Source organism: Lithobates pipiens, unplaced genomic scaffold (assembly GCF_037356315.1).
Source record: "Lithobates pipiens isolate NorthernLeopardFrog02 unplaced genomic scaffold, aLitPip1_a1.2 Scaffold_13, whole genome shotgun sequence".
NCBI classification, from domain to species: domain Eukaryota; kingdom Metazoa; phylum Chordata; class Amphibia; order Anura; family Ranidae; genus Lithobates; species Lithobates pipiens.
Window position 1 is genome coordinate 34,108,207 of NW_027507718.1, and position 16,434 is coordinate 34,124,640.

At 36.9% G+C, this 16,434-nt stretch overlaps 1 protein-coding gene across 1 annotated transcript; it reads right to left on the minus strand.

The window, feature by feature from the left end:
- Positions 1-3,882: 3,882 nt before the first annotated feature.
- LOC143974016 (forkhead box protein D5-A-like) lies at positions 3,883-5,431 on the minus strand. The gene has a single exon (XM_077474985.1). It carries the CDS (start codon positions 5,339-5,341, stop codon positions 4,310-4,312), a length of 1,032 nt encoding a protein of 343 aa, XP_077331111.1. The 5' UTR covers positions 5,342-5,431; the 3' UTR covers positions 3,883-4,309.
- Positions 5,432-16,434: the final 11,003 nt, after the last annotated feature.

Below are 16,434 nucleotides of genomic sequence, written 5' to 3' on the forward strand. Positions count from 1 at the left end.
ATGGAGAGACAGGAAGCGGAGCCGAAGACAGATGCGCATAGGTGGGATTATGGCCATGGAGACATAGTGAGGGTGGAAATACATTACTGCTGGGATGCGGAAGACAGGACTTAAAATGGTAGCGGTAATATGCCAGCTGGAGCACTCATAAAAAGTTTATCTGAGCAAGTATGAACGTTTTATTTGCATAATGTATGCAGCACAATGATTATAAAGAGCAACATGAAGTTACATATTGCAGATTTGGAGTTAGATCTGAGTTTGCTACCGCTTTAATCCTTAAAGCAGTGGTAAAAAAAAAAAAAAGCTTTTCCCCTGCAAGGAAACGCATACTAGCACATTATGTGAAACTTACCTTAAAACGATGCGTTCTAGCAGCATGCTATCACTGCTGACAGGGCTTCCATCTTTACCCTGTCTTCCTTTTGGGTTTGCGGGCTCTGGTCCTTTGAATGAATGAGCCGCAATGATGTCACTCCCGCACATGCGTGCAGGAGTCACTGTTTGTGACACAGGGTTTTGAAGGTTATGGTACGGGTTTGGCTTTGTGGCTTCACAAGTAAATATCTCCTAAACGGTGCACATTTAGGAGATATTTACAGTACCTACAGGTAAACCTTATTATAGCCATACCTGTAGGTTAAACATAACCAAAGGCCTTTACTTCTACTTTAATAAATACCTAAATCTGCAATAATTTGCCTTTTACAGCTGTGTTCCTTAATTATATTTCTTAAAGAATTCCCTATCATTAAAAGAAAAACACTTTAGGAACTTTCATATACAGTATGTTTTGTTGCCAGCAGTTTAGACAATAACGGCTGTGTGTTGAGTTATTTTGAGGGGACAGCAAATTTACACTGTTATACAAGATGTACACTCACTGCTTGACATTGTAAAAAAGTGTCATTTCTTCAGTGTCGTCACATGAAATGATAGAATACAATATTTTCACAAATCTGAGGGGTGTACTCACTTTTGGGAGATACTGTATATAAATTCAAATGTAATTTATCCCACTCCACCCTTATTTGAAACTCCTAGTATGCTTTAAGCTTATAAATATGTTTGGGATTTTAAATGGCAGCTATTTGGCTGAAGGAAAATCTATATTTCCTGCACATATGCTAGACATTGACAGTCCAAGAATATGTGTTTTAAATTATTTTTTTTGCTTGTTAATAATTTGTAATAAAGGATTTATGTGCATACAACTAGCGATATCTTCATTTTTAAGGACACGCATAAAATTATATTTGTTTGGTATTGAGACCAGTTGATTTTAGCATTAAACAGTACCATAGTAGTCCCATTACACAGTACCTCATGTCTCCAGGATTTTACTGTATGTGAAATTGACTAAGGGACCATTATACCTTTTGTTTACTCTAACTTTCTCAATTCTTTTAAACTCTTTTTTATTGTAGAGTCACATCTAGTGATTTTAGATGTATCCATCCAACAATTCCACCCAAAACAAATTCCCTTTAATTATAACTCCACCTTTAACTGAATCCCCAAAGTTCACCCACAACTACCTAATGTATTTATTCATGTTAATAAGTATCTTAAATGTGTTGGCTGTTGAGAATTTTCTTCAGTGCAAACCTGAAACTGAGATCTAAAACTGTTGCTTCATTTTTTTATATTTTATTTTTGGGGAAGACTGATGTTAACTTTTAACTCTTGTGAAGCTTATTATATTTGGACCATGAAAATTACAAAATATTTTTAAGAAAATAAAGCACCTCTAAAAGTGGTAGTAGGGATCTATTGTTTCAAAGCTTTTAAATTTAACACCAAACTTGCTGCGTTGATCAATGGCAGTTTGCTACCATCATGAAGAATCTATATAAAGTAGTTAGCAGAAAGTAATGGAAAGTACCTTCCCCTTCTAGTTATGTATTAGAGACCCAGGTCTTGACATTAAGTCAGGTAATAGGACATACAGTGAAGTCCTGGAGACATGAAGCACTCATTCTATTCCTCATTACAGCAGAGGCATCCAGGGGAGGATAATGTGCAAGGACTGTTCATGTATCAGCTCTACTGACTGTTCTTGAAAATCCATGTGGATAAGTAGAGTTCATAATTTTTCAATAGTGAAAAGATAGGGAATCAGTGTTTTAGTATAGTTTGCTTTGAAAATCGTTAAGGGCCCCCTCTCACATGTTCGCATTGGTGTGTAGCATTAACACACGTTATAATACATGTTTACATGTGTTTCAGTGGCCCAGTGGGACAGATAAAAAAAAAAAGTACCTGCAGCACATCACAATGACAAGTAATGCAACATTCTGGGGTTGATTTAATAACTGGTACTAAAGAGTGCAAAATATGATTTAGTTGTACGTGGTAGCCAGTCAGTTTCTTAAAAATTACGTTTTAGTAAATTCCTATGGCTGGCCATACATACTCAATTTTCTTGTACCATTTTCCTTTAGATTTACCTTAAACTATGTAGTGCAAGGGCCTGCCTTGGATACAATTGAAAGTTTTTGTAGTTTGGACCTCATATTATGTGTTTTTTGGTAAATCTAAAGGAAAATTGTACAAGAGAATTGAACATGTATGAACATGTATGGGCAGCAGTTTTGTGATGTACTGCAACAGCTGTGCAACAGCTGTGTTGTGGAGGTGCACTGAAGTGAAATCACAAATGACTGGCAGTTCAATGCACCAACATGCATAAGGTGTTTTACTGCAATGCATAGGTGTATAGCCAGAAAACCATACAGATTTCAAAACTTCTATCAAGTCAAAAGAATGGAAAAATTAAAATGTTCACCAGCATAGTCAGTCTGGGTAGCTTTTCAGTTACTGTTCAGTTACTGATATCAATACCAAAGGAAAATATCAAGCACTGTTTAACATTGTGCCAGGCACCATTAATACTAATATGCTATGATTGTTACTGCTATTTTTGGTTGAGTTAAATATGGTATTTTCCAATGGTTTTATTTTTATAAATGAAAAAACCCTATTTTCTCTACTATAGGTTTCTTCGGAAGGCTCATTTGCTAAAGGAGTACATTTTACCCAGCCTCGGCTCCCAGGGATGGGGATAGAACTAACCCTGATTGACTATATTTTCAGTGATGGGATACTTATATATTTTAGAGGCATACCCCACTTTTAAGTACACAATGGGGTTTATTTACTAAAGCTGGAAAGTGCAAAATCAGGCTCACTTCTGCCTAGAAACCAATGAGCTTCCAGGTTTTATTACCAAAGCTTAATTGAACAAGCTGGAGTTAGAAGCTCATTGGTTTCTATGCAGAAGTGAGTCTGGTTTTGCACTTTCCAGCTTTAGTAAATAAACCTCATTGTGTACTTAAAAGTGGGGTATGCCTGCACATGAGGAACATAGCAGCATATCAGCCAAGCACATGTGAGAAATGTAATCAGTGAATCGCCAGTATGTGATATGTCAAGTGAACAAATAATACAAGTATATCAAGGTATTTTTTTGTAAATCAAATTTTTTGTAAATGGACCATCTGGATCCACAATTGCTACAGTGGATCGCCAGTTTATCAATTAATAGATATTAACAGCTCTCTTATAAAAAAATTATTTACCTCTAGTATAGTTTTGTTTGCAGTTTGTATCAAATGATAAATACTAATGTTAAGTACCTGGTCTTAGATAAACCGCATTTCCTGCTACACATTACATTGAAAACTCTCATAATATGGAACATTGCTCTAACCTCCTAGGTCATTTTTGTTTTATAGTGTTAAATATAATTATAGGTCTGTACTCTTATTTTGCAAGGCATATTTATAAAACAGAAAGTAAATGATATAATAGTTCTGTTTCCTCAAATAAAAGAATACAAACATCTATTTTAAATTAAAAAGGACTAAAGGAAACCACCCATTTGTATAACTATTAGAAGGTTTAATTGTATGGACTTACCACACATGTTATTATTCTCTGACAATAAATACTTTATAGCTATGTACATTTCAATAAGCAATGAAACATCAAAGAAAACATGACAGCCATGCAAACATTTAAATACAACACTGTACCCACAGAGAGTCAAAAAACAAAACAAAACAAATATAGAAAAACACACAGCAACCACGAATATCCATCCCTTCCTCACCAACTGTGTATTTTAAGTCCTGATTATACAATGCGGTGAGGAAAAATGTGGGGTTTTATACAGAACAGTACATTAATAAATTATTTTCTCTAGATCAGACATTGGTCCATTAAATACAAGCCAAAAGCAGCGCAGTAAGTGTGATTGCTCAGGTTTCGTTGTGGTTAATTCTAGGACAGTATATACATATATATTTCAGAAGCTAGTAGGGAACCTCATATGGCAATACTGCCGGGCTCCATAGGATGATACCAGAGGTCCAGCATTTATGTTAAGTATAGCTGGCAGCATGGAAGCTGACCTTTGCTGAAAATGACTATAGTTCCAGGACTGGTGGAGGTCTGGGACAGAAATTTCTGGCTCCTTGGTTTTCTTCATAATGCTCTCTATGCTGAAGGAGCATTTGTTTGGAGGATGTTGGTTGCCCAAAGCCTGAGGTTTGAGCTGTATATTTAGTCCTTGGATGTTGCTGGGGAGTTTCCCCTGAGGTATATCCTGGTAAGGGACCTGCTGGTGTGCAGGGATCACTAGTCTTTCAGTTATGGGCATCGGGGTTACGACATGAGGATGAACATATGTCTGAGGGTGAAGAGCCCTGTAAGGTCTGTAGTAATGAAAGGGAGGGTAGACCATCAAGCTATCTTTGATGAATTCGTTGTGGTGTCTTTTAAATCGTTTCCTCCTCCTGAGGAAACTTCCATTATCGAACATATCTTCTGAAGCTGGGTCCAGGGTCCAATAGTTTCCTTTGCCTGGGTTGCCCGGTTCCCTGGGGATCTTGATAAAGCAGTCATTGAGGGACAAGTTGTGCCTAATGGAGTTTTGCCAGGCTGGGAATTTGTCCTTATAATAGGGGAATTTATTGCTGATGAAGTCACAGATTCCGCTGAGGGTCAGTTTTTTGTTTGGACTCTGTAGAATAGCCATGGTGATCAAGGCGATGTATGAATATGGAGGTTTTACCAAGGTCCTTTTTGATTTACCTCCAGTGTTCATGGTCTGTTCTGTAGATTCACTCTCTCCAGAAGAGTCACTCTCTGACTCTCCACAGCTGGATTTGGTGGGAGACATCTCAGTATCCATGTCTGAAGATTGAGGCTTTAGGCAGAAATGTTGCTGGAAGCCACAACTGTCATCTTCTCCCAGAATATCAATTTCATCTTCCTCATCTGAAATCCTTGAGAAGAACTGCTCCTCTGAGTTATTAGTCTGTTGGAAGAAGCTCATGGCCACAGGTGACCGTCCAAAACAGCTATGGGGAACTGTCTGGATGGTAATCTCTGCGTTGTCTTGTGGCTGACCAGGATCTCTGAAGGAATTCCCTCACAGCCTCCTCTTATAAGCAGAGCTGCGCTGAATTCCTGGTCACTGGTCTCTTCCCTGAAGACACCCAGCTCTGTCAGGCAGTCATCTGCAATTGAATTGGAGATAATCTGCTAGATAAGCTTTTATGAGTGGGTCCTGCACCTGGGAAGGAGGGACTAGGTCAACAAGACTGGTGGTCCAGAGGATGGGAATTAACACTTGCTGTGCACATCAATAGACTGTAGCAACTTTCATTATTTACAACACATGCAATGGTTTGTTAAGCTCACTATTGTGGATCAATGTTTGTCCAGGCTGTTTAAACTTTTTGTGGCTAAAGAACTGAGCTTTCAATGATTTTCTATGCATTAATTGTATCCTCTTCATTGAAAAGCTTTGCTTTTTTTTCGGAAACTAGGTATTCATTTAGCAGGTATACATTGCATTTATGTCGCAATCCAGTTATATTACTGGTATATTAATGCTTATTTCAGACATTTAATGAAGATTAAAATTTCCATATTTTAATGATTATATTTATATACACATGCCACATTTTGCACACATTTAAAAACAATATGCATTACACAACTGAGATATAGACCTGACTCTGTTACTATATGCCCTGAAGAATGTTATAGTAATGGAAGGGCAAATAATTGTGTTTTTTATTTTCTAGGCTTTTTTTATTTTAACAGATCAGTGCCATAACAAAATTCAATGTTTCAATTTCAATTTCAATATCAGTTTCAATTGCATAATAATACATTATATTATTCTAAAAAAAAATGTTCTAAACTATACAAAATAATGGTATATTTGTTATTATATTTGTTTTCCTCTGTTATGTATACTACTGTTTGAGCTTTTAAAAATAACTTATGAAATATCCTGGTTAGCTGTAATCACAGTATTTTTGTATAATTTTAAGTGCGGTAACAATAATAATAATACAAATCTGAATGCTACACCATGAAAAGATGTGTTCATTGTGTTTATGTACCACAAAATACATCAAAATCAGACAAACAGAAAACAAACATCCATATATTAGTACTATATGATTATATATATATATATATATATATATATATATATATATATATATATATATATATATATATATATATATTAAACATATATATTAACACATACATATACTGAATATATATATTTATATATAAAATATCCTACTTGCTGAAGAATATATAATTTATATGTATATATAAACCCTGAACCTGAAGAATCTCATAAATAATTTTCCACCATAAATATCTGGAAAAGCAGATATATACAAATCTATTTGTTTAGTTTTACAATTTTTGCTTTCAGTCTGAAAGAACATTAATATTGATAACAGTAATTTGTAGTAGTAGTAGTAATAGCATTAACAGAAGTAGTAGTAGTAGTAGTAGTAAATATGAAATGTAACCTGTTTTCTGTAAGTTTAGGTTGGAGTATGTGTGTAAGAGGTCTGGATCTGATTGGAGCAGTTACTTTGCATGTGAAGTGCCCAGTCCATGCCTGCTATTTAATGATGTGTGTTTGTAAAGTTCTAAAGTCCTGCAGGTGGTTTGGGAATGATGGCGTGAATAAAGGGATCTGCAGTGTGAAAGAAAAACATGCAACAGAGAACATTAGCCACCAAGCTCTGCATATGAAGACAGAGGAGGAAATGGTTCGGCAAGTAGGGTTTACTGATCACCACAGGAAGGCTTTCATGAACAGATAGCAATAACAACTAAAAAGAGCTTCAATCCTCTACTCGTCAATCTTAATGGGGATCACACTGATCTCAGTTATAGCCTATCCTTTTGGGGTTTCTTTTTTGTTTTTTTGTTTTTTTTCTTAAGATACAGAAAACAGCCATAGTTAAACTATATTTAATTGCTAAAGTGGCACCTTCTGGGGACTAATATCCATCTCACATTCATGGAGGAATAAAATAACCCCAACTGGACTGTTGTAAGAAGCCAATGGGCTGAGATGGATAGCTAGAACAGTTACGATAAACTGCCTGGATGGTGATGTACATTATTTTGTGGCTGGACCAGGATCTCTGAAGGAGTTCCTACACCCCCTCCTCTCATAGACAAAGCAGCACTGAATGCCTGGACACTTGTCTCTTCCTTGAAGACACCCAGCTCTGTCAGGTAGTCATTTGCAATTGAATTTAAGATACATAATAGACTGATTTAAATATAGATAGATAGATAGATAGATAGATAGATAGATAGATAGATAGATAGATAGATAGATAGATAGATAATGTGCTTCCTTGTTATATGTAATGGGTAAATATGTGTTAAACATTTAATCCTCTCTTTATAATAACTTGGTGATGAACTGATGATGATGTGTGAGAAATCTACACAATTTGTGACCTATTGGTTTCATTAAATACCCTGAAAAATGTTACATTAGTGGAAAGCAAACCATTGTCTCTAAAATAGCTTATGTTTTTCCATTTTCATTTTACAGATAAAAGATCAATTTAATATAACGTTATCTGTTTCAACTGCAATTTATATTATTGTACTAAATCTACAAATAATTTATAAATCTATTATTGCATTTGTCCTTCCTCATTATGTATATACTTTTTCTGAGCTTAAACATTTTTTTCAATTCAAATCATTGATTAGCATGGGTAGCTGTAAAACAAACAAACAAAAAAAAATGTATATATATATACACACACACACAAAATGTTGTGATTATTTGTGCAATATTAAATTACAATTGAATTACAATTAAATGTATTGAAACAAAGCAAGAAGATGTAGATATGTTTGTAGTAGTTTTACATAGTATTTGTACTCGTAGTCTAAGGTTTAGTATACAGTAGTAATGACCTATCTGTAGCCTCTCTTTGTAGCCCTGCTTTGAGTTGATGTTGATGTTTTCGGTGTACAAAGACCAGAAGCTATTCTTGAGTGTATGTGTAATAGGTCTGGATTTGAATGGAACTGCTACTTTGCATGTGAAGTGTCCAGGCCACTCCTGCTATTAAAATTTTGTGTGTCAGTAAAGTTCTAAAGTCTTGCAGGTGGTGTTGGCAATGGAAATGATAGGAAGAATGAAAGACATTGCAATGTAAAAAAATAAAAGCCTGCAATAAGAGAACATTAACCACAAGCTCTGCATATGAAGACAGAGGAGGAAATGGCTCAGCAAATAAGGTTTACTGATCACCACAGGAGAGGGCTTTCATGAGCAAATAGCTATAACAACTGAAAATAACTTCAATCCTGTACCAGCCAATCTGCATGGGACTCACACCGTTCTCAATTAGAGCAGAGCTCTATTAATTTAGGACCCAGAGAACTACAATGCTATAAAAGACATAACAAAATATATCTGCTGCAAATTAAATGAGAAACTAAAATATATGTGAGTAAAAGTGTATATGTTATTTCATTGGCTTTTAACCTTTTAGATGCCAAACCATTACTGTTGATTTTTCATAACATGCAAAAACATGCAGTTTCCCCATTGCAAAATGTCATAAAAACCCATAAAATAAAAAATATATTCAGTAGGAACCAAGGGATGTGTAGAATAAAAAGCTATTAGTGGCAATATTAATGCTTCACAATATTTGCACAAATGTTTTTAAAACCTATACTTTCAGTAAAAATATATTCAAATGAATTTTAGTGCACAAAACACAATATAATGTTTTTGTATCTATGAGTAAATAGATGCCAAATAGGTCAAAATGTTATAGATGATATGCAGTGCTATATTATACCCTCAATCTACACATTAAACGTATATGGAAATTTGCCCATTTGGGAACATTTATTTATATTATATTATATTTATTTATATTATAAATTAGACGCACATAAATTATTCAGGGATAGATTGAGGAATTAATATAGCACTGTATATCATATATGAAATCTTAGTATATATTATTGATACAGATAAAGCTGCTAAGTACGGTATTTATTTTTGTATTTATTTTATAGCATACATAGAAATATTTTTACCAAATATGTCTCACCTCAAAATTGCTTGCGTCTACAAAACAACAACAACAAAAAAAAAAAATACAATATCCAAAATGATCCATATGCAACACATCAAAAACCTTTACATGTTATTAATTTAGTGTCAACCATAAACATTGGCCATAGGTTTATTCCTCTGTCCCTGTTGTGCACAACAACACCCAATATGTGGTGAGAAATTGGTGTTTATGAATTTATGTGTGTTCTAGGAGTGCACATAATTACATGTGTAGAGTGGGGTCCTTTAATTTTTAATTATTTTTAAACAAGTTTATATGTTTAAAAAATTTTAATGTTTCAAAGGGGCTGACAAGCCCCCTATGTGAGAATATTGGGCAGTGACAGGTTCTTTTTATGGAGATAATAAACCCCTAATGCCTCCCCTTCATTTTCACAAAAAATGTCAGCTGGAGTGTAATCACTACTGATGTTTGTAGAAGTGGCTTTATGGATTTTTGCCAAGTTTTATCCAAAAAATCACATATTGCCAGCCATGACATATTTTTTGTGTATTCTTTATTTATAGAAAAAGCTCCATGACATATTTGTGTGGAAAAATTAGTCCCTTTGGTAACCCTTCCCACATAAGCACATATTAGATAGTATAGGGAAATGGTAACACCCTGTCAGGCATTATTTGCTGTCTGGGTCACCACTGGGTATATTCACTATCTCCATTTGACCTGATGACCATTTTTGCAAAGGCTGAAAATAAGGGAAAATTTCAAATGTTGAGTTGTCAATTGGCCAGGAATACCTGTTCCATTGACAACTGTCTAAAAAATGTATTTTCCTACTTTGGGGAGATTTATGCTTACTTCCTGTTGTGCATTGAAAAAGAAGTGAAGGGGAAATCTCTCCAATGGGAGACAGACAGTAAAAAAGGGGTTTTACCATTCCCTACTCTCACCAAAAAAAAATTTTTTGGGGGGGTTTTACGTACACTCCCATACAGGAATGCTAATATATACTTAGAAGGTCATCAGATCTTACAATCCAATGTGCACATTTCTAATTACACTTGTGTATTTACTGAAATGCCGTGAAATGCCTTGTACACACGGTCGGACAGTCCGACCACAAAATCCGTCTGATTTTTTCAGATGGATTTTGTCCTAAACTGGTGTTGCATACACACGGTCGGACAAAGTTGTCGGAAAATCCGATTGTTCGGAACGTGATGAGGTTCGTTCGTTACGACGGGACTACGTTGAGGCTAGTAGCCAATAGCTTTGGTCTCGTAATTTGATCTGAGCATGCGTGGCACTTTGTTCGATCGGAATTCTCTACAAATGATCAGAAAAAGTACGATTGGATTTTTTTTGTTGGAAAATTTGAGATCCTGCTCTCAAATTTTTTCCATCAGAAAATCCGAAAAAGAGCCCACACATGATCGGATTTTCCGACAATATAATCCGATCAGACCTTTCCCATCGGAATTTATGACCGTGTGTACAGGGCAAAAAAATTGGTGCTTGGACATGTAGCTGTTCACCAAACACATTAGTCAATTCACCAAAGCATAGCACATGCTGTATTTTCATCACAGTTTCATTTTTACAAGTGAAAATGTAAGGTATGGATCAGTTGAATTTAACAATATGCATATTTACTATTTTTATCAGCGTAAAAGTCACTAAAACTCCGTACATGCTTTTACTGCCTAAAACAACACTGGCAGCGGCAGCATGAATAAAAAAAGAAATAAAACAGATTTCCATATTTTTTTGTATATCTAAGCGCTATTTTATTTATTTATTTATTTTATGTGACATGATATTTCAAAACATTCAACCCACAGAGAAATGTATCAGAATACATCAGAAATATTTCCATATTAATCATGTTTAAAGTTTATGTAAAGACAAAACATTTTTTTAGTCTTGATAAAGTAATGAAGGGTTAAGCTGGCTATACATGATTTGTTATGTGTTTTGTTTTCGCGGGCTGAATAAAAAAAAAAATGATTCCTCCATCCACACAAGTGAGGTGGATAAAGGAATTTTCCCCGCTGAAACATTTTATTCTAATAGCAGGACCCTGCTGTATGATTGGCTGCATCTGTCTGATCGAGAAAAGTTTTTCAACATGCCAGTATGACAGAAGTCAATCTAACGATCAACTTTGTCGACCAGGCATGACCCCACATGGATCAAAATCCAGCCAGACCCTGCTGGACTGGCCAAATTTCAATACATATATGGCCAGCATTAGACTCTTTGTAAAGTTTTTATTGCTGCATGTCCTGGTGACCAAAGTCATGGGACAGAAAAGGATGGGAAATACAACATTTTGCAGAAAAAAACAAAACACAATAAAAACAATTGGCTATCACATTTTAAAAATAATTGTACCGTTACAGAATGTGATTAACCACTTCAGCCCCGGAAGAATTTACCCCCTTCCTGAGCAGGACATTTTTTGCAATACGGCACTGAGTCACTTTAACTGACAATTGCATGTTGTGCGACATTGTACCCAAACCAATTTTTATGTCCTTTTTTTCCCCACAAATAGAGCTTTCTTTTGGTGGTATTTGATCACCTCTGTGTTTTTTATTTTTTGCGCTGTAAACAGAAAAAGAGTGACAATTTTGAAAAAAAACACAATATTTTGTACTTTTTGCTATGATAAATATCCAAACAAAATTGTGTAAGTAATGTAAAAAAAACTAATTTCTTCATCAGTTTAGGCCGATAAATATTCTTCTACATATTTTTGGTAAAAAAAATAAAAAATCACAATAAGCGTATTTTGATTGGTTTGTGCAAAAGTTATAGCATCTACAAAATAGGGGATAGATTTATGGCATTTTTATTCTATTTTTTTTACTAATAATGGCGTTGATCTGCGATTTTTATCAGGACTGCAGCATTGCGACGGACATATCGGAACACTTTTTTGGGACCAGAGACATTTATACAGCGATCAGAGCTAAAAATAGCCACTGATTACTGTATAAATGTCACTGGCAGGGAAGAGGTTAACACTAGGGGGCGATCAAGGGGTTAACTGTGTTCCATATGTGTGTGTTCTAACTGTGGGGGGGTGGGACTGACTAGAGGAGAGAAATTGTTGTTCCTACTTAGGAAGAACACAATCTGTCTCCTCTCCCCTGACAGAACCAGGATTTGTGTGATTACACACACAGATCCCGGTTCTCGCTCTGTCATGAGCGATTGCGGGTGCCTGATGGGCAGTATAACTGCGCCGACTGGTTGGGAAGGGGTTAAGTAAAAGAGTCGTTTTTAGCTGACCCAAGAAACATGCTTATTTCAAACTCCCAATTAAACTCAGCTCAATGTGAATTTTATTAACCACTTCAGCCTCGGACCAATAAACACCTTAAGGACCAGAGGTCTTTTTACAATTTTGCACTGCGCTGCTTTAACTGGTAATTGCGCAGTCATGCAATATTGCACCCAAACGAAATTTGCGTCCTTTTCTTCCCACAAATAGAGCTTTCTTTTGATGGTATTTGATTGCCTCTGCGATTTTTATTTTTTGCGATATAAATGGAAAAATTTTGAAAAAAAATGATATTTTCTTCTTTTTGTTATAAGAAAAATCGAATAAACTAAATTTTAGTCATACATTGAGGGCAAAATTTATTCAGCCACATGTCTTTAGTAAAAAAAATGTCAATAAGCGTATATTTTTTGGTTTGCGCAAAAGTTATAGCGTCTACAGCTTTTAATTTATGACTGCCTATCTCATTTCTTGAGGTGCTAAAATGGCAGGGCAGTACAAACCCCCCCCCCCCCAAATGACCCCATTTTGGAAAGTAGACACCCCAAGGAAACTGCTGATGGGTATGTTGAGCCCATTGAATATTTATTTTTTTTGTCCTAAGGGATTGAATAATGACAAAAAATAAATAAAAAATTTACAAAAAGTTGTCACTAAATGATATATTGCTCACACATGCCATAGTTATATGTGGAATTGAACCCCAAAATATATTCCGCTACTTCTCCCGAGTATGGGACTTTTTGGGAGTCTAGTCGCGCACGGCACCCCGAAAACCAATCACCACCTTCAGGATTTCTAAGGGTGCAAATTTTTGATTTCACCCCTCACTACCTATCACAGTTTCGAAGGCCATAAAAAGCCAAAATAGCACAAAACCCCCCAAAATGACCCCATTTTGGAAAGTAGACACCCCAAGCTATTTACTGAGAGGCATGTTGAGTCCATGGAATATTTTATATTTTGCCACAAGTTGCGGGAATATTACAAACTTTTTTTTTTTGCACAAAGTTGTCACTAAATGATATATTGCTCACACATGCTATGGGCATATGTGAAATGACACCCCAAAATACATTCTGCTGCTTCTCCTGAGTATAGGGATACCACATATGTGGGACTTTTTTGGAGCCTAGCCGCGTACGGGACCCCGAAATCCAAGCACCGCCTTCAGGATTTCTAAGGGCATAATTTTTTTATTTTACTCCTCACTACCTATCACTACCTATCACAGTTTTGACGGCCATAAAATGCCAAGATGGCACAAAACCCCCCCAAATGACCCCATTTTGGAAAGTAGACACCCCAAGCTATTTACTGAGAGTCATGTTGTCTGAACGAAAAAAAAGAGATTGATCGGTGGGTATGCCCACCATTAGATACCTCCCTTCATCCACCCACTTCTAATGATGGACATACATGCACCATTTATATATGCCGAAGCATGGGGGCATCCTCCCGCAAAAAAGTTATGCCGCGTACATACGTTCAAACTTTTCCATGGGCAAGCCCTCCGTCAGAATTTTGACCGTATGTACGCGGCATTAGGAGCAAAATCGCTCCTCCACCCCTTATGCCCCCATGCTTCGGCATATATGCTCTTTTTTAACTGTGGTGGTGAAATCACCGCCTACAGCACTGGAGTCACGGCTTTATGTATCGTGGGAGCAAACGCTGTTGCTGTCAAGATAAATAAATCCACGCTGCAGCTGAATGGCGTACCTGCTAAGCAAATTATGGTTAACGTTAAAACAAAGTAACATCCCAGTATAACAGTAAAACTTTACCATACCATATCTGCAAAGCAATTGCCAAAAAAACTGTAAAAAAATAAAACATTTTTTAACACAACCTGTGCCTAAAATATATATATGCCGAAGCATGGGGGCATCCTCCCGCAAAAAAGTTATGCCGCGTACATACGTTCAAACTTTTCCACGGGCAAGCCCTCCGTCGGAATTTTGACCTCCTACAGCACTGGAGTCGCAGCTTTATGTATCGTGGGAGCAAACGCTGTTGCTGTCAAGATAAATAAATCCACGCTGCAGCTGAATGGCGTACCTGAAAACATGAAAAATGGTTAACAATAACACAGTAAACAGTAAAGTATAAAAAATTAGAGAGAAGAGAGAGAGAGAGAGAGAGAACAATAAAACGACAACTATTTTTGGTTTTTATATTTTATATATTTTTTGGTTTTTTTATTTAACTTTTTTTTTATACACTTTTTTTTTAACTGTAAACTGTAACGGTTCGGGTCTCTCAAAATGCGATGGCATCTTGGGAGACTCTGTGTTAGTGTGCCTAGCCTGTGAAATGCTGTACCCTACGCTAATACTATAGCGTTCAAAACACTCACCCTGACAAAGACCAGGATTGCCAGGACAGCGTGGACAATAAGAACGGGTGTCACGCCTAAATCCGCGCTTGCTACAGACACGACATCTTTTTTGGGGGGTTCGTTGGGTAGGGGTACTCGGGAGGACATAAGAATAATGCCTCTCATGCAGCCGGCTTACTGCATTTGGTTGGGAATGGTGAGGTGCAGAACCCTCTGGATACAGAAGCTCTGTGACAACCTCTCTTTGGAAGAAAAGAAAGGTTAATGTCCCGCCTGAAGTTTTGTATAGCACAAAAGCATTCAGCAAAGCCAATTGAAATAAGTAAGCAGACACTTTTTTGTACCAGCGTCTGGCCTTACGGGAAGCTAGATACGGCGCCAACAACTGGTCATTGAGGTCCACCCCTCCCATATTTTTGTTATATTCGTGGACACAGAGGGGTTTCTCCACAATACCAGTCGCCGTAGAAATTTGGACCGTCGTGTCTGCATGAAGGGAGGTAAGAACGAAAACATTCTTATTATCCCTCCACTTCATAGCGAGCAAATTATTACACCGATAGCAGGCTCTCTCCCCCAGCCTAAGACGGGAATCTACAAGCCGCTGGGGAAAGCCCCGGCGATTAGGTCGCACGGTGCCACATGCTCCAATCTGATGATCAAATAAATGACTAAACAGTGGCACGCTGGTGTAATAGTTGTCCACGTACAAGTGGTACCCCTTTCCGAATAAGGGTGACACCAATTTCCACACTGTCTTGCCAGCGCTTCCTATGTAATCAGGGCAGTTCCCTGGCTCTACGTAACTATCTTTACCCTCATAAACCATAAAGCTCCATGCATAGCCTGTGGCCCTGTCACAGCACTTATAGAGCTTGACCCTGTATCTGGTATGCTTGTTGGGAATGTACTGTTTGAATGACAAGCGACCAGTAAACTTAACCAGGGACTCATCAACGCAGACAACTTTTTGGGGAGTAAACAAGTCTGCAAAACGTTGAAGTGGTTTATGAGGGGCCGAATTTTGTAGAGCCGATCGTATTCAGGGTCTCCACGTGGACGACAAAGTTCATTGTCACTGAAGTGCAAGAACTGCAAGATCTGCTCGTATCGTTTCCTGGACATGGAGTTAGAGAACACGGGCATGTGGTCAGCCGGATGCGTGGACCAATAAGCCCGCATCCGCATGAATTTATGTGTGCCCATGTTGAGGGAAAGGCCCAGAAACGTCTTAAATTCGGAAACCGTAACTGGTTTCCAATCTCTGGCAAGAGACGGCAACTGGGGATTAGCGGTGATGTGTTGACCAGCATATAAATTGGTTTGGTCCACAATAGATCTATAGAGATCTTCCGTGAAATACAGAGAATAAAAATTGACTGGCGTAAAATCATCTGTATCCACCT

What these genes read in the sequence shown, in the direction of transcription:
- LOC143974016 (XM_077474985.1), bottom strand. Translation starts at nt 5,341, where the DNA reads ATGAGCTTCTTCCAACAGACTAATAACTCAGAGGAGCAGTTCTTCTCA.